Source organism: Pygocentrus nattereri, chromosome 17 (assembly GCF_015220715.1).
Source record: "Pygocentrus nattereri isolate fPygNat1 chromosome 17, fPygNat1.pri, whole genome shotgun sequence".
NCBI classification, from domain to species: Eukaryota; Metazoa; Chordata; class Actinopteri; order Characiformes; family Serrasalmidae; genus Pygocentrus; species Pygocentrus nattereri.
Window position 1 is genome coordinate 25,741,379 of NC_051227.1, and position 25,812 is coordinate 25,767,190.

At 39.2% G+C, this 25,812-nt stretch overlaps 1 protein-coding gene across 1 annotated transcript; it reads left to right on the forward strand.

Annotated features, from left to right (window-relative positions):
* Nucleotides 1-332: 332 nt before the first annotated feature.
* egln2 (egl-9 family hypoxia-inducible factor 2) lies at nt 333-20,040 on the forward strand. Its single transcript, XM_017696850.2, has 6 exons — nt 333-602; nt 1,346-2,747; nt 14,203-14,322; nt 14,513-14,649; nt 17,551-17,618; nt 17,977-20,040. Exons 2-6 carry the CDS (start codon nt 1,584-1,586, stop codon nt 18,027-18,029), a joined length of 1,542 nt encoding a protein of 513 aa, XP_017552339.1. The 5' UTR covers nt 333-602; nt 1,346-1,583; the 3' UTR covers nt 18,030-20,040.
* Nucleotides 20,041-25,812: the final 5,772 nt, after the last annotated feature.

Below are 25,812 nucleotides of genomic sequence, written 5' to 3' on the forward strand. Positions count from 1 at the left end.
CAGGAAGAGACAAAACAGAGGTCCGGAGAAAGGTGAAAACGAGAGAAAAAAACAGTGAGTGAGAGAAAAAGAGAGTAAAACTTGGCAGCAAGGCGTTGTTTTTTCTCTACCTGTTTTCCGACAATCCCCGCCTCCTGGCGTCAAAGCTCTTGTGTGTATGAACTATTAGCCAATCATGACGCACGTCGTAGGATGCCTTCAGTCAATCCTAGCGCTGTATGCAAATATGCCAGGGTTGGCTCGCATTCCGTTCGACGGTTTACTTTGAATAGAAACTGGTAGCCAATCCTCGCGAAGGAAGGCGGTATTTCCCCGAATACGGGTGGTCAACTCGGCAAACACAGACTCGCTCGCAGCGGAGAGAAGAGAGGAGAAGAGGAGTGTGGCGACTAGCACGACTCACCGAGGTGGAACCGGCTTGTAGTGCGCACACTTCACTGCCAAAATATGCCGTAGGCTGTTACACCCAGCCACGGGCTTGACATTTCTTTTCAACTGAAATAAAAACGGACTGGCAATGGGCGAAAAAAACACGGACGTCGCGCTAACGTTGGCGTTTAGTCGTAGCCGCCGCTCCTTTCTCCTGTCTTTCTTCTGTAGAGGTAAGTTAAGCCAAATATTAAACTGTATATTAGTTTTTAGTGTACGCTATATTGTTGTGGGCAAAATTATGAACAGTCGCTAAATGTTCATCTTTTAGATTTGTAGTAACGTATGTAGTCTTAAAACATTTGATTTAAACTTAGAACTGTCGTCTTACGTTTCCAATTCGAACATATTTTGCCTCGGTTCATATTCTTTCACTTTACTGTGTTTGCCTGGTTTGGTTTTTTTCGTAGCATTTCCGAACTGGCCTTTTTCAGCGTTTTTGACTTTGTCGATATGTCCTGGCATGGACAGCAGAGACTCGCATCAGCTTGCTCCTGTTTTCACTGCTTTCCCTACAGCGAATAATTGTGGGCTATATTCAGGCTTGCTGTCCTCACAGAAGTCCATCATTAGGGGCATTAAATCGCACTGCTTTGAGATTTTGCTGTCTTCGTCGACCCACACAAGCAGCCTACGTGCTACCAGTTACTGCTGATAATTAACTAGTTAATGATTGGCGTGGCCGGGGCTGCTGGAGCGTGTAGCTGTAACTAAGTTAGACTGCAGAAAGTCCGAGTCAGTGTCGTTGCACCTGCACGAAGTCATAAAGATGAATGACGACAATTTCCATTCATTCTTTGTTTGATGTTGTATTATGACGTGATTTTGGACGTTACGTGCGTGCTGATATGCTCAGAGTTCTGCTGTGCTCGGACTAGTTGTGTGTGTCTAAATGTCCTTGTATTTGTTTCTTTAGGAAATGATATGTCTGCGTTCAGGAGAAAAATGGAGCCGTGATCAAGGATTAAACCATATCTTATTAAAAAGCTTGTGGTGTCTTTTGGGTCTTTAGCTTGAAAGTTTTAGGATCGTCACGTCGCTCGGTGCTAACAGCGCCGCCAGTTGTGCAGCACGCAGCCATGTGTAGGAGAGATTTAGTAGAAAATGAGGATTGGACGTGAGCTACGTGCGCATCTGGGAGTAGACGAGATGAAATGGAGAGTTTGGGCAGTGCGGACCTTTTAGACGAAAGCTCTTCTTGCGGGAACGCTAGCGTTTGCTCCAAGCCCGAAATAGTGGCCCACGGCACGACGGAGGGCCATGCGGCGGTGAACATGGGAGTGAATGCGTACAGCGGACCCGCGGCTGGCAGCAGCACGGCTGCTGAGCTGCTTGCGGATCTGGCCTCTAAAACGGTGGGGCCCGGAATCACAGTGCTGAAGAAAGAGGCCAAAACCGGCTTGCCGTTGTGCAACGGAGAGGTACTGTCCCCTTCCGCCACTACAGAGGGGAACCACAGTGGGGTCCCAGCCCAGATGCCCAATGGCTATAAACAACCAAAAGGTCTGGGTGACACTCAGAATGGCCTCTTGCGGCCTGTAGATAATTCGGACAGAATCGCTTCGCCACATGACAAATGCCCACTTCTGACGAAACGAGTAAATGGAGACTTGAAATGCAGGCACCCGCAGAGTCAGAGACGGAAAGATGAAGAGAACAGAGCCATGGGGTCTTGGGCTCTAGATGAAGCCTGCGTGGGTTTAGGGTCATCAAGTACTTCAGAAGTGCCCAACAGACCAGACACATGTCCACCTCCTGAGTGTAAAAGAAGGAGGCCTGAAGCTGAGCCTAAAGCAGAGAGTGGAAAAAGCACGCAGGCCGTAGTGCCCTTTGGAGCAAACAGTCAGCACAACAGTCACTGCAGCAACTTGCACACTGGGTCGTCACCCAACAGAGTCCACCACAACAACAGGCACAGAGTGACAGGCGTGTCCACTTCAGATGCACCCGCCATGCCTCCGGTGGTGGGAGCTGGGCCTGGTTGGTCTGCAGAGCACATTGCCCAGCTGTACATCGTGCCTTGTATGAAATACTATGGCATCTTTGTTAAAGATGGCTTCTTGGGCACACGACTTGGCGACCGGGTCCTAAAGGAGGTGGAGACCCTAAATCGCAGTGGGAAGTTTCGTGGAGGACAGTTGGTGAGCCAGAGGAGCATCCCCTCTAAGAATATCCGTGGAGACCAGATAGCCTGGGTGGAGGGCAAAGAACCAGGCTGTGAAAGTATTGGCACCCTTATGGCTCACATCGACGAGGCTATTATGCACAGTTCAACAAATGGACAGCTTGGAAATTATGTCATTAATGGTCGCACTAAGGTAAGATGTATGTATAAGATATAGGCCTGTGTGTATAGTGGTTGTCATATCGAAACCTTGTGTCTGTATAATTTTTTTGTAATGCTTTTTTACATCAGATGCCCAAAAAATGTGTGAACATTTCATTACTCTGGATCAATGGAAATTAAATTGATTGAAATAAAATCTTGTACTGTTTTGATATATACTGTCAAATTACCATTTCAGAAATACAAGGTTTTGTTATGACAACAGTGATCTGTGTGAGAGCATGGTGACATTTGTGCTGTTTTTGTACACATGTATACTTGTTTGTATTTGTGTTTTCAGTTTATGTGTACAGGCCTCCTGATATGAAACATGCTGATTTCTCAACATGTAACTGGCCTGCTTGCAGCTCCTTAGTGCTACAGATCTGAGCCTTTCAAAACATTCACATTGATCATTGTAAGATGTACAAGAAGTTACAAGGAGTGTTCAGGACATTACATAAATCTACCATTTTTAGAGTATTATTGCACTATAGTGCATTAAGTAAACTACTGACTTTGCAAGTGCAAGCCAGTCTATAGGTATGAATTACTGACTGATACAAACTGTCAGGAATATTGGTAAACATCAAGGTTGCAATATTGACTGTGTGAAGTGTGACGGAAATTGTGGGCATCCCTGGCAAGGTGCGATCAGGTCATCTGATGTTCAAGTGAGCTCCCCACTTTTGTAACTGCCTGTAGGCAGCAAAATGCAATTTCACATGTCCCAAAAAAATGGCTTTTGGCCCTGAAACAAATGTTTACCTGCTCTGTGCCTTCTCCTGGGCAGAGCTACTGTTCTATCAGCTTTCAGAATCACTGCTTCTCCAGCTTTGAAGACTACTCTGTCAGCAACTGCCTGCAACCCATACCAAAACAATGCGCTCTTACTGCTGGTGTGCTCTACAAGTGTGTGTGTATGTGGGTAATTCTTGTATAGTGTAATCTTCTGCTTTCTGTGTGTGTGTGTGTGTGTTTGTTTGTCAGAGCTGCTTATTCTGTGTGTACTTGAGTGAACACTTATCAAAGCTTGACCTACAGGAAGAAAGAAAACACTCATACTACATTCTTTATCTTACTGTCTCATACGTATAGTAACCATTAACCAAATGCTAAGAAAAAAATTAAACATTTGAAACTCGTACAGGTAAGGCTCTAGAGTTTGACATTTATTTTATTATATGTTTATTATAAACATTTTAAGCATAATCATTTTCCTGCATGCTCAGTACCAAATACATTTAATATAAAAATTTGAGTCATGTAGGGTACCATTGTTGCCCCTGATGCTCTCCAAATATTCAGCCATGCCCATCAGCCCACATAGATACCTAAGAGGTGAACTTCTCCCATGGTGCAAGTTTGGTTATTTGAGCTGGTCAAGGCATACCAGCATCTAATGATCTTTTTGTATCATTCTCTCTGCAGGCCACTGTATTTTCCACACACTTGGTGGGCTTATCTGTTCATATGCCAAAGAATTGCCTAAATATCTCAATGTTTTGTTATTATTGATGCCTGTTCTCAGAACACTGTGTCCTGGGTCAAGACCTGTTTTACTCTGTTAAATTTGATCACTGAACATGCAAATAAGACAGCTTGAGTAGTTTGCAAGTGAATGAACCTAGTCTTGACATTTTTTAGGTTTGGTTGGTTAGGATAAGGTGCTGTCTCTGCCCCTGACCTGACATTTTTGGTTTCTGATATTTATTTATTTTATTTTTTTATGTGTACAGCTCAGCTGTTGAAATAGTGGTGTATTAACAGAATATAAAGGTGGTGTATTTAAAGTAATTTGTATGTATATAGTTATATTAAATATACACAATTACAATGTTTTTATTAGCATTTTGGTAGTATGCAGCATGTGTAATCATAAATTGTGTAGCCTATTTACAGATAAGAGGCATTTAATATAATATTAACCTATTTCATTTTTTTCAATCTTTCACTAGAAGGCACCAGAATAGCTGTGAGGGGAGAGGGTTTTACAAATAGTCCACAAATTCAAACCACTAGTTAAAGTCCTGCTGGAAACTCCCCATATTTCCCGTGCAGAAAGAAACCTGAGCTAGATAACCCCTATTTGAATGTAAGGACGCAGGGTGGTAACTTTGGCACTGCTGTGAGACCATAAGTGGTGGGCAGCTGTTTTGCTATAGTCCACGTGAGTGTTGTTCAGTGGCTTTAGCCTTATCCACTCGTCATTGCCAAGCATGCTCCTTTTTCTTGTCCTTATATAAATTTATGATGAGTATACATCTCACTCAAGAGTCTAGAGTACAATAACATAAATACTTTTTACAAGGTTGGCATGTTTTTTGTTTAAGGTTATATTTTTCTATCTTGCAGAAAAATGTCTTTGTAAGACAATTCGGCATTAAAACCTTCAAGCCGCTAGTGGTCAAATGGTCAGTTAATCAATGAAAAAATGATCACTGATGCATTTTTGCGGAAGTGATTATAACAGAAATGTGTCTGAGAGATAATCACTCATTTTCTGTTGAACTGCAATGTGCAAGTCAAAACACAAGCTTTCAGAGACAATGAAAAGTGGATAAAAGTGCAATGTGTGGAATGGTTCATAGATAAACGGATAAAATCTCCATTCGCTTAGAGAATAAGAGAGAGAGAGAGAGGAAAAGTGCAGGTTAGGAATGGACGAGCGAGAAAGAGGTTGTTCCTTTATTCCAATGGTGTTGCTTTAGATTCACTCATCCTTGCAATCTGTTTTCTCTGTACTCACTCAGGTTATAAGGGTATTTACTTGCTCTCACTGTCTTGTTCCCCCATCACATGTCCCTAATTGCCCCTCCCCCCTCTTATTTTGCTTGCTCTGTCTCCTTTTCTCCAGTGTCTTATCAGCCCCTTTCTTGCTAGTTGGCCAAAATATTTCCCCCACCGTTTCCTTGGCAACAGGGCATGCAGCACAGTGCGGAGAGTGAGCGTGAGTCTGGACAGCTATGCCCAGAAAATGCCCAGAATAATGCCAGTGACACATAAACAATTTCTACCTGCTTCATCGCCTCAGCACAAAGACCTGCTCTCAAATCTCTTCTGCTGTATTCTGCTACCTGCACAATTGCAAAATATGGCAAGGGGAGAAGGGAGACTGTGCTGGATGGATGGAGCCAGAGAGAAAAGGCGGGAGGGGGATGGAGCGTTTAACAACACTGTGCACATGGTAACAGGAGTCTGCTGCAGTGTGTCCTCATGTGTCCCTCCCCGAGCTGCAGACACAGAGCTGAATTTTGCATAGTAGCTCAGCACACACCATGTTGGTAGTAGATACTACGCTACAGGAACAACAAAGACAATCATAATCTTAACCAGTCAATAGCTAATGCTTTAGTGCAGCGGCAAATACAGTAGTACCCAGCTCAAATATTACTTATAGTTTATACTGGTCAACATTTTTATTTATTATAGATGGCTTTGTATAATTTAACTATTTTTTTTCAACCAGTTCCTAATAGCCATTTACTGACATTCAGAGTGAAACTCAGGATTTTGGCAGTAAACAGAAAGCGATGACTAAAGCTCTGTAGAAGAGAGTGAGTCAGTCCTGCAGTGTTTAGCCAGAGGAGACAGGAGGGCTCAGTGATTTCATGGTGGTTTCGACATTTGCGTTCCCTTAACTAGGTTTTCTCTACAGGCAGTCACAACTACACAGAGGGTTTATCGTCCAAACTCATACGCATACAACTGACTTTGAGTCACTTATTGCTTAGAATGTTGCAGAGATTTGAGGAAAGCCAGGATGAAATCTCAATGGGGTGACAGGGCATGTGGGACTGCGAGATTTGTTGTCTTTCTCAACAGTGTGAGTCAGAGTCAGGCACAGAGCCCTGACACCAGACCCTGTTCTGAGAATTTCAATCAGACTCATGGTCACGTATGCTTGACAGATAGATGGATGTCACCTCATACATGTGTCCTATCACGTTATGCCCAAATGGCTTAAGCAAACTGATTGCATTGACTCACTTGGATCATCCTAATGATTTAGATTTATATCTTGTAGTAACATTTTTATTTAAGATGTTGTAATTTTTATTATATTTTGATTCTATTTTAAGCTAGGGTTTTAAATTGACTTATAAATAGACATGCCACCGTACCACTTTTTCTATTTTTTAAACGTAGCATCGGGTGATACCTATCCAGTTTTCTTTTTGAAAACTAAACTTTGACAATAGCTAACAACATGACATCATACAAATTTAAGTGTGTGATATTTCTGGTTAGATTTCACTGGATTGGATCGGATTTAATAATTTTTTCTTTGATATCCAAAGATAGACATTGCCTATTGCCTAGTGCTTTGGTAATAACATTTCACATTTTGACCACTAAAAATACAATTTGGCCAGATGTGAATCAGATAAATCAGATTTTGTCAGGGGTCTGCCTGGAATCACAGATGCTGTTTTCTTGGCTGACGTTTGCTAATATCACCCTATGAGCTAAAGTTTTGAGGCAAATACGGTGTTAAATAAACTGGAGTTACACTGAGTCTATCACTGCAGTAGTTTAACATTACTTAATAGTAACTTAGATTGGATGACGTCAGACAGACATTCTTATTAATGTTTTTATCAAAATTTCAATACAACACACAAGTGTTTTTTGGTTCTAAAGCATGCATAGTAAATGTAAATACAATGCATATGTGCAAAATGTATTTAATTCTCAAATCAATGTATAAACAACATGTTGCTTTTCGTTTTGGGCAAAAGATTTCCTTGGTTGGTGGCCGGCATGGCCAGTGAAAAGGTTTATATCTGTCAACCCCTGCTGATATCTGATTCAGCATTTTCTGCTGAAACTGGCCTGATATTGGTGTCAGGTATCGGTTTGTGCAGTCTCTGCTAATAAACCATATTATTCACAACTTCTGCTTACAAGCAGGTATTCTACTTTCAAATGGAGAAGGCATGAGAATAAATACTGACTGCAAGTTAATCACTTAAGCTAAATTTAATATTTAAAGTTTTCACAATATCTGGCACTTTATGTAGACATTTGGCCATAGTTTATTTCACCTTTAAGAAAACAACAACAAAAAAAAGTGGGCCATAATTCCACAGAAATGACAGGCCTAGAAGCCAGAAGAAAATATTAGAACCCCGTAGATAATAATGAAGTGAAAACAGCAGAAGTGTCAGATGAGGAACCGGTGTATGCCATTTTTGTTCACAAAACAGAAGAGCCAGTCGACCTGTCACACATGACCCAGAGTTGCCGTTAGCAAACCCTGTGACTCTTCAGTGATTCATGTCTGTTCTAAGCTCTTGCCAAGATACTCTTCTGCTGACAGGAGTTTTAAATGTGCATCGGAACGCAGAGTGGGCACACGGTGTCCTGATATTTGTGTGGCCTTGTTTCACTCCAGTGTCCTGCTTCCTCACTCAGCTGTTCTTACCCTGTGCAAAATGTGTACAGTCACGTTTATTCTGATTTTAGTATTTCTTGAGCAAGATGATATGAAAGGCCTTGAGTGTCCTATTAAAAACACTAGTTTTCCTTGGTGTGTCTATGTTTGTGAAGCAATATACATGCACATGCATTATTACGGCATTATTATCTGTAAATGTATACGTGCAAACAGTATGTGCATACACTCTTATAGTTACATGCCCATACAAACTGCTAATTAGTGTACTTCTTAATCAATCGTACATGCAAATGGAACATCACGTCAGTGTATATGTGAGTACACATGCTCTTTTGTGCTTGACATGATCTTTAGTTGTTTTTAATTTTTCTCAGAACATCTTTATTGTCAGACAATATAAAAGGTGAACATGGTTCTTTTGTAAAATATTTTGTGTAAAGTTTTCTATGTGCATTCCCTTCAAATCCATAAATTATAGCTTGAAAAGAAATCCAAGGCAGATTTCCAGTCCTTTTTTAAAAAATTCTAGTAATTATTAATTTTTCCCAAATTTCCTTTTGCACAGATAGTTTGCAGTCTGACTAGCCCCTATAAGTCTTCATAAGGTTAGTTCTGTATGCATGCAAACAGTATAAGGGCTTCTTATGAAAGTGCACACAAATCTGATAGTTATAGAGACTTTCTCAAAAAAAAGCTGTACCATAATCTGTGATCATATGATAGTCAGGCCTTTTGGTCAGACGGTATCTTGATTTGACCATGTACTTGAAAACATGTATTTGTATATTTACATTAGCGACTCCAGGACTGTCCCAGCATCTATAGGAGCCTTTGTGTTTATGCTTGGGGCAAGGGTTGTGACTGGTGGCCTTCAGTGTTGTGTAAATTGTGTTTAATTGTAGACTTACAGTTTGTGACTATTGGGAACAGGGAAGGCTTGCACTACTGTACCTAAAAAATTTAATTGGCCCTTTCCAGTGGAATGCAGATTCTGCAAGATCATATAATGCATTTGGAGAATACATGCCCTCCTTTATTATTGCAGTGTTGGTAACTGATCTGTTTGTTGTTGTTGCTCCAGTCTTGTGAAATGTGGTTGTTTTCTGGCCATCATTTCTGTTGCTCCACCCTCCATTGATGTCATCAGATGTCCCAAAAGGACTTCTACCCTGCGGGGGTTTATCCGGCTCATTTTCAAAACTCCACTAACCATGGCCTTCGTAGTCTTTAACAGAGAACCCCTCTACCCCCTGAAGATCTCTGAGACTTCCAGTCTGTAGGGGGTTATCCTGCTCACATTCTTAACTCCACTAACTATGACACATCCTGCAAAGAGAAGTACACGCACACCCTCAGCTCCATCAATGCATGAAGCATGTCTCTACCCTCATCACTTACAGCATTCAGACTTGGCTGGCTCCGTGGTGTGTCTGTGCGTGTGTGATTGATTTTGCCTGTATAAACAGTTCATAATAATGTGTTTGAGAGAAGAGTCAGTCTGCCCATTGTTGGGATAGGTCAGAGTTTAATCACCTGGCAGCAGATCAGTATTACTCTGCAATGAGAGCACAGAAGCATAGCTGCTCGGAGAACCACACAAGAGGAAAAAGCACATTTACTTGGCTGGTCGCGTAGTTGTCCCCACTTTGGCTCCAATTCACTCCTAATTGGGCTGCAGGGCACCACTCAGCTATTTGGGTGTTCTGTTGGATGATATTCTAGAAACACTGTGAACTGTTCACTTGCTTTGTCCATAGTTCTGGAGTAAATATGGAGTATTACATTATAGAGGACAAGCAGAACCACAGTGTTTCCTTAATTTTAATTAAGAAGATGGGAATTTTGTACAATCAGACTACACCTGTAGTACTGTGTAAAAATAAGAGACCACCATTCATTTGTGAATTTCTGGTTAAGATGGTAATTTTTGAGCATCAGCAACATTTTTCAAAATACAATGTTTTGTGTTAGAAAACATATTTTACAGAAAATTGCACAGAAGCCTTGCCAGGTAAATATGACATGTTTTAAACACTCCATTTTAGTGTGTCCAGCATTTGCCTTTATTACAGCTTCCATTCTTTTAAAGAGACTTGCTTTTGGTTTTTTAAAAATGAATCAGCAGGAATATTTTTCCATGCCTCATATAAACACTTTAAAATTTCAGTGTTAGATGTTAGATGGGCTTTGATGTGACCAGTCTATCAGCAGTTTTTTAGTTTGATTTGCAATGGTTCTTTTCTCAGTAAGGGCTTCTTGGCAGGCATACATCCTTTCTGATTCATAGCATTGGGTGGATAGAAACACCTGTGGATTTTTTTCAAAGCTGAACCAAGAGTGGAGCTTGATTTTCTCCTCTCTTTCAAAGATGAAAATTTTGAGTTCTGTTCATCTGATGGTAACAATTTTGGTGATATTAAACTGTTAGGAGTTCCATTTTCTCTACAGATTCAAATTTTTTTACTGTCTTATATCTTATCTCAACAGAAATATCTCCTGAAAAAAAACTTGTATTGATTGTGCACCATATCTTCTCCTCTTCAGAGGCCAGAGTCCAGTGTGCAGCTCTAGTGTCCATGTGACCCTCTGTGTTTACCCCCCTGCATTGGGGAGGGGACGATGCGTGATAAGAGCTGAAATAACAGAGACCGAGAGAGCTTGTTTGGGCGGGGAGGGCATGATGCGTTCTCTCTAGGGCTTGATAAAGTGCTGACAGTATCTGAGAGTCAGGCAGAAACCCGGGGAACCCTGATGGCTCAATTTTCTGTTGAGACAGCCCTTTCTCCTCCCCTTTGACTAGGAATGCACTACAACATCCACAGTCTGTCAAACCTTCCAGGCTTATGGTGTGGCCATCATATTAAAGACTACATGCATCAGAGTGCACAGTACATAGAAGCAGTCAGAGACAGAATTTCCACATATTAGACAAAATGTATTCTCCAGATAGGTCTTCTATCGTGACTAATAAATGGATGTCTTAGTAATTGAATGCAGACATCACATGGCTAAAAGCGAACTAATTAATATGTTAAATTGTCAGTAGTAATGTCATTTTGCAATTTTAAGTGATCTTTTGTGTTTTTCTGAGTTAGACAGAATATCGTATTACTCTTGGAATACCTTAGTAAGGCCTCAATAAGAAGTATAACTATTTCAACTCAAAAAGTGCACCAGTGTTTTTAGTTTGCAGTCTGACTAGCAGAACTAACAAGGGTAAAATACATGTTTCAGGAGCACTTTTAATTACTCTGGATGTGAATGAAATTTCATTTAATTTACAGTGTTTGGCTGTGTTTAGGACTAAGCCTTAAGCTCAGTCCACAACATTTTGTATAAATACCATTTTTTGTAATGATGAGAAACTTGAGAAATGTATCAGTATCAGTGTAAACTGTCAGATCAGTTCAGATCGGTTCACAATTTTTTTATTTCTTACAGTCAATTAAAAACAGAAACTTAAAACTGAATGCTTGTCCTCTTGCCAGGGGTTCATTCTGACATTAAATGAACCACTAAATATTAGTGCTTAATTGACACACTTGTGTCTGATAGGAAGAAATGTGTGAGACTAAAAAAATACTAAATATATACTAAAATAATAAGCTGATGTTGTAGGCAAACTGATATACTGGGTGGGAGCTAGTTTAAAGAGGGAACATTTTCTCTAAGAAGGGGTTAAATGTAAATCCAAAGGGATGTGGGCTAAAAGGGCAGGGCAGTTATCTCATATTTTTCTGTTTGATTGGTATAGATGGTTCTCTGCCTGCTGTTGTGGCTGTTGTTGTATGGTTGGTGAGTGTGACTGGGCATGGCTTAAAGGCACAGTGCATTATCTTTAGTGCTCAGGCGTGCGTGCACTGAGGCAGGTGCGACAGAAATAATTCATCGTCATCATTGACACCAGAGCTGGCTGTAAACCAGGGGAGTCCTACTCTTAAAGCCCCAACAACCGTAAAAAGCTACATGAATATGTGTGTGATTTGGCTGACGTTTGGAAGAACTGGGCCTGAAAATGAATAAAGTGAGTGAGCGAGCGATCGACCGACCGACCGACCGACCGACCCATTGCCTCTCATGTTAGCTAATCCCCTCTGCTAACGTTAGCCTTGTTTAGAACAGCAGCTGCCTGAATTCAGCAGAAGGATAGAATATACAAACTGCTTACCAAAGCTTTTGCTGCTCTGATGCCTTGTCTACACCTGGGATCTTGGGGTACATTTAAATGCTGCTCCATAAAACCTTAAAGTGAAATGTCTGTGGCTTTTAAAACTCGTTGAAACACTGCATTATAGCAAGGTATTTTATACTATTTTCTAGGGTTGAGTAGGGATGAATGACTTGGGAAAAACATCTAATTGCAATGTTCTATGCAATATAATTGCGACTGAAATTTAAATTGTTACTTTGAACAAGAAGACAAATGTGTGTGTGTACATATATTTATACATATTTTATAAATTTTATATAAATATTTTATATAGATATATATATTTTTTGCTTTTGGAACAAAACCTCCATTTTTGTTGTTTTTGTTGACATAATTTGAAAATGCCTGTTGGTCTTTAAATCGTGTGTAAATTTAATGATGAATGGACCAAATGAAATGGCCCAAAATGACTTGGAGAAAAGCCTGGTTACATTGACTTACATTAAAAATAAAGCATGTTTCTCCCTTCTCCCGTGAAGATATCACTTTGGAGATACAAAATTAAAACAAACAAAAAACTTCAAAACATCAAATTGCTATTTCAATATAAAACAATCTGTCTGCTCTAGGGGTGAGCAGTATGACAAAAAATATTTTAGTTTTTGTGATAATTGTGTTCCACTGTGCTTTTCTGAGCATATTGCAGGCATTGCCAATACTTGAAAAAGGAATTCCACACATTTTTTTACATTTTTGCATATTCAGATCCTTATGGTGTAAACAAAGAAATTCAGATAAGTTTGATGTGAAATTCCCCATTTTAGAGAAACTTACAGAGTCAGAATTGTTAAGAGTGGTGGTGCTAGTAACCAGATGTCTGAAGAGTTTAATGCCTCTGAAAGCTCCCTCACAGAGTTATATTACACAAAAGGGTAATAATCAATGCATTGCTTGATGTCTGAAACATTCATTATATCATATTATATAATATGATATTCAACATGTTCATTATAGTTTTTAGATTTTGGTGTAAACATATATTTTAAATCCATTTATAGCAGAGAGGTAAATGCATGGTGCTAAGCAATGTAGTCCCCAAAGAAAACATTTTTTAAGATTTGCCACTATTTTACCATCATCAGCATTACATTAAAAACTCAGAATGCATGTGTAGGTTCGCTTGTGGTTTTGGATAGTAAATAAAATGTCTATATTTCTGTAAACATTGTGACCCCTGGTTCCTGGTTCACCACCACTATGAACAATTCTGACTCTGTACGTTTCTCTACTATAAACCATTTCACATCCCATCACATTTAATTACTTTGTTTATTTCTTAATGATGAATTATGCTGAAATTTTGAGAAATCAGTGGAATTCTCATTTGAATATCACTGATCAACTGCATGTTCAATCACAAAGAGAGTATAATTGGTCATGCTGAATAAAATTCTGTGGACCTCATTCACCGCTATCTTCCCAAGTTTCTTCCTAAATTCATTTTTCTGTGAGGTCCTAAGGAAAAGTCTATGGCAGATTCATGACATTTTTAAATTGCATACACTTTTGTGCTTTTAAGTGTGCACAGCAGAACAAATCCCAGATAAGAAAATATTGAAGAATGTCAGAATCTTCATGAGAACTGCATGAGGTTTAAGAACAAATTGAGGTCTAGTTTAAACAGTTCTGATAGTGTTTTCAAATGTGGCACTATGATTCTTTTTTGTGTGTTCCAACATATCAAACCTCAGAACAACTAAATATTGTGATGCATATCATTGTGGTATATTTTTATGTATAGGCTATAATTTGTGATTATTTCACAAAGAATTACAAATGCACTACGGCTATCTTTTTCCCCCATTCTCAGAATGACCTCTCTGCTTTGCTCCCTAGGCTATGGTAGCGTGTTACCCTGGCAGTGGCACAAGATACGTGCGTCACGTGGATAACCCAAATGGAGACGGACGCTGCATTACCTGCATATACTATCTAAATAAGGACTGGGATGTGAAGGTACGGTATCTTACAGTGCCTTCCCCTCACTGATGTCAAACCAGCCTGTGCTGCTGGAAATGGATAGCATGCAGCTATTTAAAGCTTGATGTAAAGATGAGTGCACTGTCCATTATAGTGAGGATTTCTTCATCTTATCAGGATGTGTGATCTGTTTGTGTCTGATTTCTATGTGTGTATGTATATCCAGGTTCATGGGGGCCTATTGCAGCTCTATCCAGAAGGCCGAAATGTTGTTGCTAACATTGAACCACTTTTTGACCGTCTGCTCATTTTCTGGTCGGACCGGCGGAACCCTCATGAGGTGAAGCCAGCCTACGCCACACGGTGAGTTGGCTGTCATTGAGTTTCAGTCGGCCTAGCTTTGTAACATTTGAGCCTCTGTCATGAGATGTTGTTAAGAAAGTGCTGATATCCCTAAATGTACTGGAAACATAAAAAAACATTGCAGACTCTTTTCTGTTTTTAGCAGATGTTGTAGTGTGAGGTAAAGTGTCTTTAGGAGTATTTCTGAGATAAAGGATGTGTAGCTGAAGGCAAAAGTTTGCACACCTGTGGTCAAATTAGCAAAATTCTCTTGCTTTTTTCAAGAAAGGAGTTTGAACGAATAAATAGTCATTGTGAAAGTTTCAAAAGGTACCACAAGTTTATTTACTGTAAAGGATGTGTTAACTTATTTTCGTTTAGAAAAAATCAACAAAACATGTTATTGACCAGGGGTGTTCAAAAATTTGTGTCCGTTTGTTCATGACAGGTCAACTCACCCACACCGTTCTCATTTCCCAGTAGGCTACGACCGGTTATAGTTTCGTGCCTTATACACACCCACATGCTTCCTTCTCACGCAAGTTCTTCATAACCATTCACCTAACTGACCTTGGCACATTCATATGTATGAGTGTGTGTGTGTGTATGTGTCTATCTCTCTCTCTCTCTCTCTCTCTCTCTAAATATATATATATATATATATATATATATATATATATATATATTTAGAGAGAGAGAGAGAGAGAGAGAGAGAGAGAGAGAGAGAGATACACACAGAGAGAAAGGGAGAGAGCTATATAGATATACATACACACACGCACACACACACCTACCTTTTGCAACAGTTACGTACAAAACTGCTGCATGAGACTAAACACTGCGGTTAGACAGAGGCACAAGTCTCAAATATATGCTGGAAAAATGCTTACTATCAGAATAAAACTGTTTTAAACCTTTAGTGAATATGGTGAACATATGTGAGAAAACACAGCACAATATATGCTGTAATGTAGCTGCAATATGCATACACTGTTCATGTTGTTTCGCAAGCTCTCTCTTTTTTTAACCAGAGTAAAATAATACCCCTAAAGAGTATTTTGGCGGGAAGTAACTTCATTGAACAACTCAGCTGTGATTTAATCCCTGAACTTGTTACTGGTTTATCTTGAGTTTGTTTATGAATCTTTTATTTCACTGTCTGATAAACCTTGCACCTTGTGAGTGAGCAGTTAGAGGGCGGGGCTACACACAGTTTGCATGAGAAGCTGCAAGTCTTAGTAAATGGAACATTTAAGAACACTGTGGGAACATGTGGTCACATCTAAGTACATGCTGCTTTGCACCTGCACTCGTGTCTACAGTCATATACAAAAGTTTGGATGTCTTTGGTCAAATGACATGTTTTGTTGAATTGAAAAAAAAAAGTGAAGTTAACACATACTAACGAAGTTAACCATTTCAAGTGGATTAAACACATGCTCTACAGAGAACACACTTCAGCATATTGTAATGCCCATTACTGCTTATGACACATTTTTAAAGTAATGACACATTTATATTTTATGTAAATATGTATTCTAAAATTTACAAAAAAGATTGTGTTCTCAGCCGGCCACCTGTGTTGACTCTTCTAAACTCAAACTTTATTTGATCTTGCACTATAGTCACAGTCTCAGTAGGTCTTCCGCAGGAAGAGTCTTCTGTTGAAAGGTGTTTGCACAGTATTTTTGGCACAAAAAAAAAAAAAACCAGCAAAAAAAACACATAATCCCTTTGTTACTTGCATGATCTAGAGCACAGATAGGGTTATTGCCTAAAGGAGTGCTGCAAGGCAGAGTGGAAGTAGGGTTAGGTATCTCCTGTGTGTATGAACCGGTGACAGCTGGGGGGTGAGGCAGGGCACAGGAAGTACGCTTTTCCTGAGTGTGAGAGCCCAGCAGCTCAGTATCAGCGCTCATGCATTGAGGGGAGAGAGACAGGAATAAACAAATGAGTGCCGCTGAGCAGCAAAGCTCTGCTGGCCTTCTCGCTGAACTGTTTACTACAAAAGCAGCAATGTTGAATTTGAGGCTGTCGCTGTCAATTATATTAGTAATCAAGTGATCTACTGATTATTTTGATAATGGAGAGTTTTTAAAGGGCCACACAATACAAATACAGTGAACTGAATAATAACAAACTAACTACAATAAACTAGGAGAAAAAAATAGGTTAAACCTAAGTGTAGACTAAAAAGAATGTCCAGTGGCGTTTCGCCATAGCTACGGCAGTTTAGTCTAGTTTAGTCTGCAGTATGTGGCAAAAATTGCATATAAAGGAATGTATAAGAATGTATAAAAAAATGAGTTCATGGTACCTTTAACTATTGAATCTCCTGACTTCTCCTTGTAAACCTTAGGGTTGTAAACCAAAATACAATTTTGTGTGCCAGAATGTGATAAAATCGCAATTCACTGTATTTTGCAAAATACATATATTTCATTATCTTTATCTTTGAAATAGTTCATGCAACAACATGAACATTCTTCAAATCTTACTGTGTTGAGGTAATGAGAGGTGATTCCATTATTTGCCACGTTTGTGAGAATAATTTATATGCATTCATCCTGCAAACTGCCAGCTAATCACTACCAAATCACTAAGAGGTAAAGTTTTATGATTTAATGATGATTTCTTTATATTTAGTAATCAGGTTTTCATTGAGTTAGCACTACAGCCATAGTTATATTAACTATATTAACTGGCTGTCCATTTGAGTCCAGTTTACAGCACCCAGAGTACACCATCTAAACTTCAGTTTTTCTCACTCTGAGGCCAGTTTTATTCTCTTAGAATAAATTGATAGAATAAGATGATCAGACAAGTGTCCTGCTTGCTTTAGTTTGCTTGTCCGGTTGTTCACTGGCAGACATGTAATAGGGCTCCCTAGCTCATTTCACCTCTTTGTTTTTTATGCCATAGCTATGCCATCACTGTTTGGTACTTTGATGCAAAGGAGCGGGCTGAGGCCAAGGAAAAGTACAGACTGGGTGAGTTCCAGGAACATTTTCCTAGAAGTTAAGGATACGGCTCAGATCAAGTTAATGGTGTTTTATTTGTAGAGCACAACTATTCCATGACATATAAAACACTATGCCTAGCACTTTACTGGTAGCCTTTAATAGTCTGTAAGACAATTAAGGCATCCTTACATATTATTCTTGAGATTACTTACCATTCTTTGGTGTGTTCTTGCTGCCTGTCAGTATCTGGTACGTATTTTGCAGAGAAATGTTATTGACATCAAAAGATTCTGGACAATAGCCAGCCTTACCAAATATTTCTTGGTGTGGCCCAACTTCTCTCTTCATGACAAATTCTAACCTAACTTTTGTCTTTTCTTTTCAGCTACAGGACAGAAAGGGATTGAAGTGCGAGTCACCCAAAGTGATAACACCTAAGCGCTCACCAGCTCAGGCAGCACAGTGTGTCCTTCCATGTATGTGCCTACGCATGCTGCTATCTGGAAAACTGTTTCACATGGAGACACAGGGAGCATGATAGGCAGCAAGGTCAATGCAGCCAAATAATCCCAACAACTTCTACTGGCCTCGGACTGACCAATCACAGACACTTTGGTGAGATTCTGTTGGCCATTGGAGAGACCGGGATGGAAGCTGAGATGACTTAAAAGGATTGCTAATGGATTGGTTTCAGACTGTATCAGTAAAACTCAGCTTGGCCATGACTGAAGGGCTGAAAACTTGTGAATTTTTTTCTCACTATGGTGAGAAGTCAAATATGGAAATGCCAAAATGGATGGTTATTGGACTTTTTGCCTCTTTCTATTAGATGCTGATTTTGCATAGTAAGAAATCAGATTCTCTCTGGTCAAACATGCTCCTAATATGCATTAGCACGTCCTGATCTAGAAGACAGATCAGTTTGGACCCTGTCAGGTAGGAAGAAGACATCAGATGACTTGATCCTAACCATATCACAGCCTCCAAAAACTGGCAGCCCTTCTGAGCACTAAGAAATGAAAATGACCACCATTTTACCAAGACTGACACCTGAATAACACAGAGGAGCTTTACACAGTATCTGGCAAGGTTTGCAGACATTTCAGAGTCAACAGAGAGAACCTTATGACTGCTGGTACTGAAAGCAAGAGCTTGCCCATACTTTAGCTTTCATACTTAAACATGCCTCCACTGACACTTACCAGTGTATCATATGGAGAAGGCATTGAGGCTGTACAGCAGGAGGGTTAAAACAGGGTTCACTGAATGTGACCATTTTGTTTGTGTACGGATGTGTGTGTGTGTGTGCATTTGCAAGTGAGAATGTTAGCTAGTCTTTCATGGCCATTGCCTGTAATAATGTTCTTTTAAACTAAATGGCCTTCTCTTGTTAGGAAGCACAGGCTGAGTGATGTTTGAAAGTGATATGTACTAGTATGCCTTTAAGAGGACTCTCTGAGAGTCAGTGGAGATGCACTCAACTGAGTCACCTTTAAAAACGGGGAGCTGACAATCTCTTACTCCAGGAGTCCTAACAAACAACTGAATATTTATCGCTCAGCAAAGTACACTAGCTCATCAAGTCAGCACACTGTACATCACTACCCTGCTAGAACTCAGCCTCTCTATCCTTGTGCCTACACTTCCCAGAAGGCAGTGCAGGTTCAAACACAGAATGGTGAAAGAAATGAAAAGAATATGGAATTGTGGTGGATAACAGTAGAATGATAACGGTAATACACCTTATGATTTTGGTATGTGGAATTAGTTTGACCCCACCAGAGAAAATTGTCCAAGATAGCCTGAAATAACTAGATCAGTACAAGAATTTTGGTGACTCACACCTTGGCATCGCCAATAGTTTATGAGGAAAATCAAAAACATCAGCAAAGCATATACATCAAACAAAAAAGTTTTTTTTTTTTAATTTCTTTTACCATTCAAAGAAAGTGTACATTGGAAAATATATGGAATTATTTCAAAGATAGAAACAGCATGTGATGTATATCTCCCATGGTAGTTATATTGCCTTTGATTATGTTTTAAGTAGTCATCCTTTTTTAAGACCACATGAGATCCTGACTTATACTTTTCCTAAACTTGTAGGAATCAATAAAATTCAAATGTCAATTAAACATCAAAACTGGAGTCCAGGGTCAAAATAAGTCCAGTTGGTATTGTGAAATGTATTTGGTTGTAAAGTACTGACAGATTGGCTAGTAAAAGTAGACTGTATCATGAGAGTGGGTGTAGCCTTTTCTGTCTCCAAGAGATATTTGGAGATGGTCAGAGAAGTCATTAACAAAGCACTTTATTGTAAAAAAAAAAAAAAGTGTTTGATGAGAGAAATATATGGAAACTGCTTTGTGCTGTGTATAACATAATTGAAATGCAATAGACCATTTTAAAACAATGGAGAACAAATTAAATATTTGCTTAATTTTTCTGAGTTTTGCAGTATTTAATTAAAAACGTCTTTGATTTTCTAAACTTTGTCTACTGAGTCTTACGGTTCTTCAGCATATTTATGTGTTCTGTGAAATTATGAATCGCTGCATAAATATGGAGATGCCATTTACACATCTGTTTGTTGTGGAAGCGCAGATTTCTTCATTTGGCCTTTGCAAGGACTTGGCACTGAAATGTCTGGGTTTGTTGTTGACTTCTGGCTATTGACAATGAGTTGTACTGACTATTCTACTGAGTTGAGATGTTCTTTAAGGCATCAGTACAGTTCATAAGTATTTGGACACCACAACAATATTGACTGTTTTGGTGCTATCCAGCACGTTGGATTACAGTCAAACAACTATTAGGTTGAAGTACAGAATGTTGAATCGAGTATATTTGTTTATGTTTATAGACTGAAATATGAACCACGTTGACAGATATAGTAATTAAATTTCATAAGTGCTCGGAAGTTAGCTTTTAGTTCATTCTAGGCATTATTAGGTTATGCATAGAAATCTGGAGTCTGTTGCTGTTGCATTCTTTGAGAACCAGTCGGTGCCGTAAAAGCAGGCTGTCGAGTAGCTGAAAAATCTGAATAAAGCAATCAGAAACAGAGATGAACATTACTGTCAGTAAACTGTTTGGTGCTGTGTTAAGCATAAACACTCTGCTGTGCTGACCAAATAATACAGCAGCCTGAGCCTGACCTCAGAGAGTTTACCATAAGATGGACACCAGAGGTGAGCCTTGGGCGCAGAAAGGCCAAATTTGAGTTTCAGTGTACAAAAATAGACTATAGAGTTCAGAGTGCAAAATAGATTAAAGATGGTATGTAGCCATGACACAGTTCATGAACCTACAGGAAAGTGTACAAAAAAGGAAGTGCTTGGGTTAAAGCACACCATCTTCTGTGAAACATGATGTTATAGGCCTCATTTATGGCTGCCAGTGGAACTGGTTTACTTGATTATGATGTGACTGAGAATGCAATTCTGAAATGTTCAAAGCATCTTAACTGTTCAGATCCAACCAGTTGCCTTAAAACTTGTGCGGTTCACTTTGCAGCAGAACAGTAACCTGAGAAATACAACTAAAGCAACTCCGGAGCTGTTCAGGGTTGAAAAGTGGGATGTTCTTGACTGGCCAAATAAGTCACTTGACCCAAACTCCACTGTATCCATTTCCCTTGCTGAAGATAAGGACTAAGGACTTTGAAACAAGCAGGAAGTGAAAGTGGCAGCATATACAGGCCTGTCAGAATATTTTCAAGGAAGATATTTGCCCAGTTACTGAAATGGGGGAGCTATTTATACAAAGGGCAGAGATTCCTATGTAGTTTACCATGTATAGATGCAAATACCCTTCAATTTAAGCTTACACTCTACTCTGCACACAACCTCACATTCATGATTTCATTTCAAATCTGGTGTGCTTGAGTACTGAGTGAAATAGTCACCATTCAAGTACTTGAGGGCTGCGCTGTGCCACGCTTTACAAACTTCTCAGTCAGACGTGTTTTTGATTTTTCAAAATGGGTATCTGATCTTGTCCTTCAGGGGCCAGTGTTTAACAACCATCATATCTTCTCAGCTATCTTGCTCCAAAGCCTGAAGTGACATTTTGTTTTGCAGTATCAGTGTACTAAATTCAGAGCATGAACTGCTTTTGTGGGCAAAAGTTAGATCAGTAATTTGTCATATTGTCACTGGCATCTGGTGAAAGTGTAACTTCATAGAAAAACTCATTTTTGTCCATTCATCATAAAAATTGATCACACCTTATAAAGGGCAGCCCACATTTTCAAACAGACGTTTGATATAACCGTGACAACATGCAGCACACATTGGTGTGCTCTCCCTGCTCAAATCCAATTAAATCAAGTCAGAAAGTGTGTTTGATATGCTAATCCTGGTGGCTTAGAGGCAGAAAACAAACTTAGTGCATTGGTATCCCAAATACTAGTGGAAAAAAAAGTGCATAAGGATGTAGGGAATACTAACCGCCCCGCCCCAGGTATTCTTTGATGGATCCTTCTTCAGTCTGCAAGGGTTCCCTCAGAGCTAGGGTACTCAATTGGACACATGTTTCAGTTATTATAATGATGAAGGCATTAGAATAGGCTGAAATAAAGTTTTAGGTAGGCTTGTGGAAAAAAGTGGGAAGGCCAACTTGAAAGGTAAAACTTCCAAATGCGTTCCTGTCCTAAAACTATGCACATAAGGCTATAAACCTAATTCTGAGAGTCTTTACCTTACTCACTGCTTCCACCCTTCCACCCTACAAAACAAAAACAGGAAATCGGAATACTGGATTCACATTAATCTAACCAACACTGCAACACTCCACTATGAAGCATGCACCTGCTCACCACAGGCACATTTGCCGAAGATCAGACAGCCGAGCTGTTGAAAACAAGGAAGAAAAATAGCAACCTTAAAAACTTAATCACTGTAGGCAAAATCACAAAGCCAGGCAAGAAAATGTTCATGGTCCATTTATGTCTTAATTTTCTTGACACTGAAGTAACATTAGATGTTCGCTCTGAACTATTGTAGTAAAAGAGCATTGCTTTTGCAAAACTGTTGACAACAATGACTTTTAAATTAGTTTTTGCTTTGGCTGAGTAGGAAACAACATGCTCTATAGGATGGAATCCCACTTTTAACCCCTTAATTGAAAGCTTTAGGCAATAGTAGAAAGCATTATGCTAAACAGTGATTGGGGGGCTAAGAAAAGAAAGTGGGTTTTGTCAAAGAGGACAATGAATTGACTGGTCATAAAAAATATCCTTCACAGAAAACAGATCAGATTTCATAATCTTTTTAATTGAGTAGGCCTGTGATCAGGGCTTGTGGAAACGCCCCTGAATGAAGGCTGTGATTATAGGTTCTAGTTCTAGATGGTTGAACCTTATTTCAGGAGATTGGGGCCCAGGAATGTGTCAACAAGCAGAAATCTGGTTTAAGCACTGACTGAGTGGAAACCTGCTGATCATTCCTAACCCTGACTCTGTGTGTGTGTGCCTCCCTGCTTAAATCTAGGTAACTCTAGCAGACCAATTCACATTGAACTGGTATGTCTTACTAAGTGTATTAATAATACCCAGATATTTACCAATTATTTTGACAAGTAAGCAAGTGATTACTTTAATTTATCCAATGCCAAAAAGAAAATATTTACAAATATACACAACTTAATATGAACAGTCTGTTATTCAATCACAATTTTAGAGGTTTTTAGGCTTCAACCACGTTTCATTAACAATGAACAGTAAAAAACATGCATATTCTTTAACAGATTCCAAAATATTGCACTGTAAAAATAATCAAAGACTTTAAAAACACTTTCTCATTATAAGAGAAGGCATTTAAATTATATTTAAAATATATACTTTGCTCCAAAGCAGACTCAAGACACTCTCTGAATACATTTTATGTCTTCTTTATAGTGTCTAATTGAAAAGTTATAAAAACCAGCAACCAGGTTTACTAAATGAAACTAATTGAAAGCTTAAAATTGGAAAACTCATTTTCAAAATAATGAGAAATCATAGTGCACATAATTAGGCATGTACCTACATTTAAAGTGACTTCTCAATTTCAATTGATATTTATGTTGCATGTGTGTGAAAAGGGAAACTGGATTAAATACAGAACAAACATTACCATGATAGCAAATCTGTAAAGGTCCTTGCCTAGTTTAGGTTAGCCACAACAAAATGGTCTAGACTGGTAGCATTTTAAACTGGAAACTAAACAATATGAAGCAACTCTAAACAAAGACCATGGCAATTTCTCTTTGGGTTGAATAGAATGCCCACCATTCCATAAAATCTGCAGCCTAGCAACATAAGGTTGGTTGGTAGAATGTATTTAACTGGTCAAGTGAATTGTGGGTCCACATACAGACCCCTGCATTTTAAGAAGTTAAAACAACAAATAATGACTGTTATCCCAATACTACTTTTGAGCACTGCACACTAATCATTGCTGATGAATCAAGGTTTTTTTTAGTACATTATGGAGTATAATTGGGTAATCATGACAGCCTATTTGCTATTGCTATTTGCTATTTAGTTTGTTTTTTTTTTATCATTCACCAACTAAGGTCAAGTTAAGTGAGATGAGAGTTAATAAACAACATTTGGAATCCACAGTAAGAGAAAAGACTTAAACAAACCCTGAGAAACTGCAGAGCAGAGGAGCAGGAAGGCTACCGCCATGTCACAAATCAGTGCAGTCACATAGTGTTCTTAAGACAAGAATAAACCTCAGATCAGATCACTTACTGACCCCCCCCTGGCCTCCATCTTCTTTCCGACTGCTCCCTCAACACCATTCCCTCTGCTCTCTCATCTGTGCTGATGACAGTGTGTCCTCTCACAGACAGAATATACACAAATGTACAGTTTTCCAGTCTCCTTTAAATGAAATATAGTCGATCAGCCAAGCTATGAGGCTAATGGAGCTAACAAGTAATGCAAGCTTATGGCCCTCCATTAGCACTGTGTAAACTCAGACTACATGCCTGAATCATTGCCCACCTTCTTCAAACCATGTCATCCTGTTATGTAATATCAAACAGACTTGCTTGTGTAATTTCTGACACTGTATAACACAGTTATATCTATAAAAATGTTGCACAGCTAAAACCAGCAAGAGTGGCCATCTTGAAAGGCTGAATTATATCTGTACTTTTGTCCTTTTTCATCAATGACAATATACTCACCGGCCACTCTATTAGGTTACTTGCTAGTAAAAGGTTGGACCCCCTTTTTCCTTCAGAACTGCCTTAATTCTTCGTGGCATACTTTCAACAAGGTGTTGGAAACATTCCTCAGAGGTTTTGGTTGGTAATTTGAGTTACTGCTGCCTTTCTATCATCTCAAACCAGTCTGCCCATTCTCCTCTGACCTCTCACATCAACAAGGCATTTTTTCGTCCACACAACTGCCGCTCACTGGATATTTTCTCTTTTTCGGACCATTCTCTGTAAACCCTAGAGATGGTTGTGCGTGAAAATCCCAGTAGATCAGCAGCTTCTGTTGTGAGGAATGCTTGAAAAATGTGTTAATTATATTAGGAAAAAAATTGTATTAAGAGAAAAAAAAACATTTTTTAGACAGCGACGTTTTCAACACAGAATCAACTAACAAAATATCAATGTTGAAGCATTTAAAATGTCAACACTGAATACATAACAATTACTTTTTAATTACTATACAGTGTTGAGAAAAAAAAAACTAATACCAAAACTGTCTCAATGTTGATTTTTCAGCATTGATGATAAATAAGTACTTGTGATGTTGAATGACAACTGGCTATCTGGGATTACATTAATAGCCAATAAATGACATCAAACTGTACTTCTATAAATACATTTCTTAGGTCTGGGGAAAAAAACAGGCAGAAAAATGTGTCCTCTGATTGGTCAGCTCACTATAGCGTGACAATGTGGAGCAAGGCTTGGGTTCAGCTGCTCTATACATCAAAGACAACTCTTTTCCTTCACAAACTCCTCACACACACACACACACACACACACACACACACACATACACACATATATATTTGTAGCTTTCCCGTGACTGGCTGGCTTCCTCTCTATGCTTCTCAGGCTAAGGAGCCATCAGGTAGTGCAGGGTGGTGGCCTAAGCTCCCTGAGGAGCTGTTGGAGACAAAGGGCCCCACAGTCAGGCAGGAAGAGGCCTGACACTTATCTAGGGAAGACCAGCAAACATACAGGGCCTACACACACACGCACACACACA

What these genes read in the sequence shown, in the direction of transcription:
- egln2 (XM_017696850.2), top strand. Translation starts at nt 1,584, where the DNA reads ATGGAGAGTTTGGGCAGTGCGGACCTTTTAGACGAAAGCTCTTCTTGC. An exon ending in ATAAGGACTGGGATGTGAAG is followed by an intron (nt 14,323 to 14,512) that starts GTACGGTATCTT and finishes ATGTATATCCAG; the next exon opens with GTTCATGGGGGCCTATTGCA. An exon ending in CAAGGAAAAGTACAGACTGG is followed by an intron (nt 17,619 to 17,976) that starts GTGAGTTCCAGG and finishes TTTTCTTTTCAG; the next exon opens with CTACAGGACAGAAAGGGATT.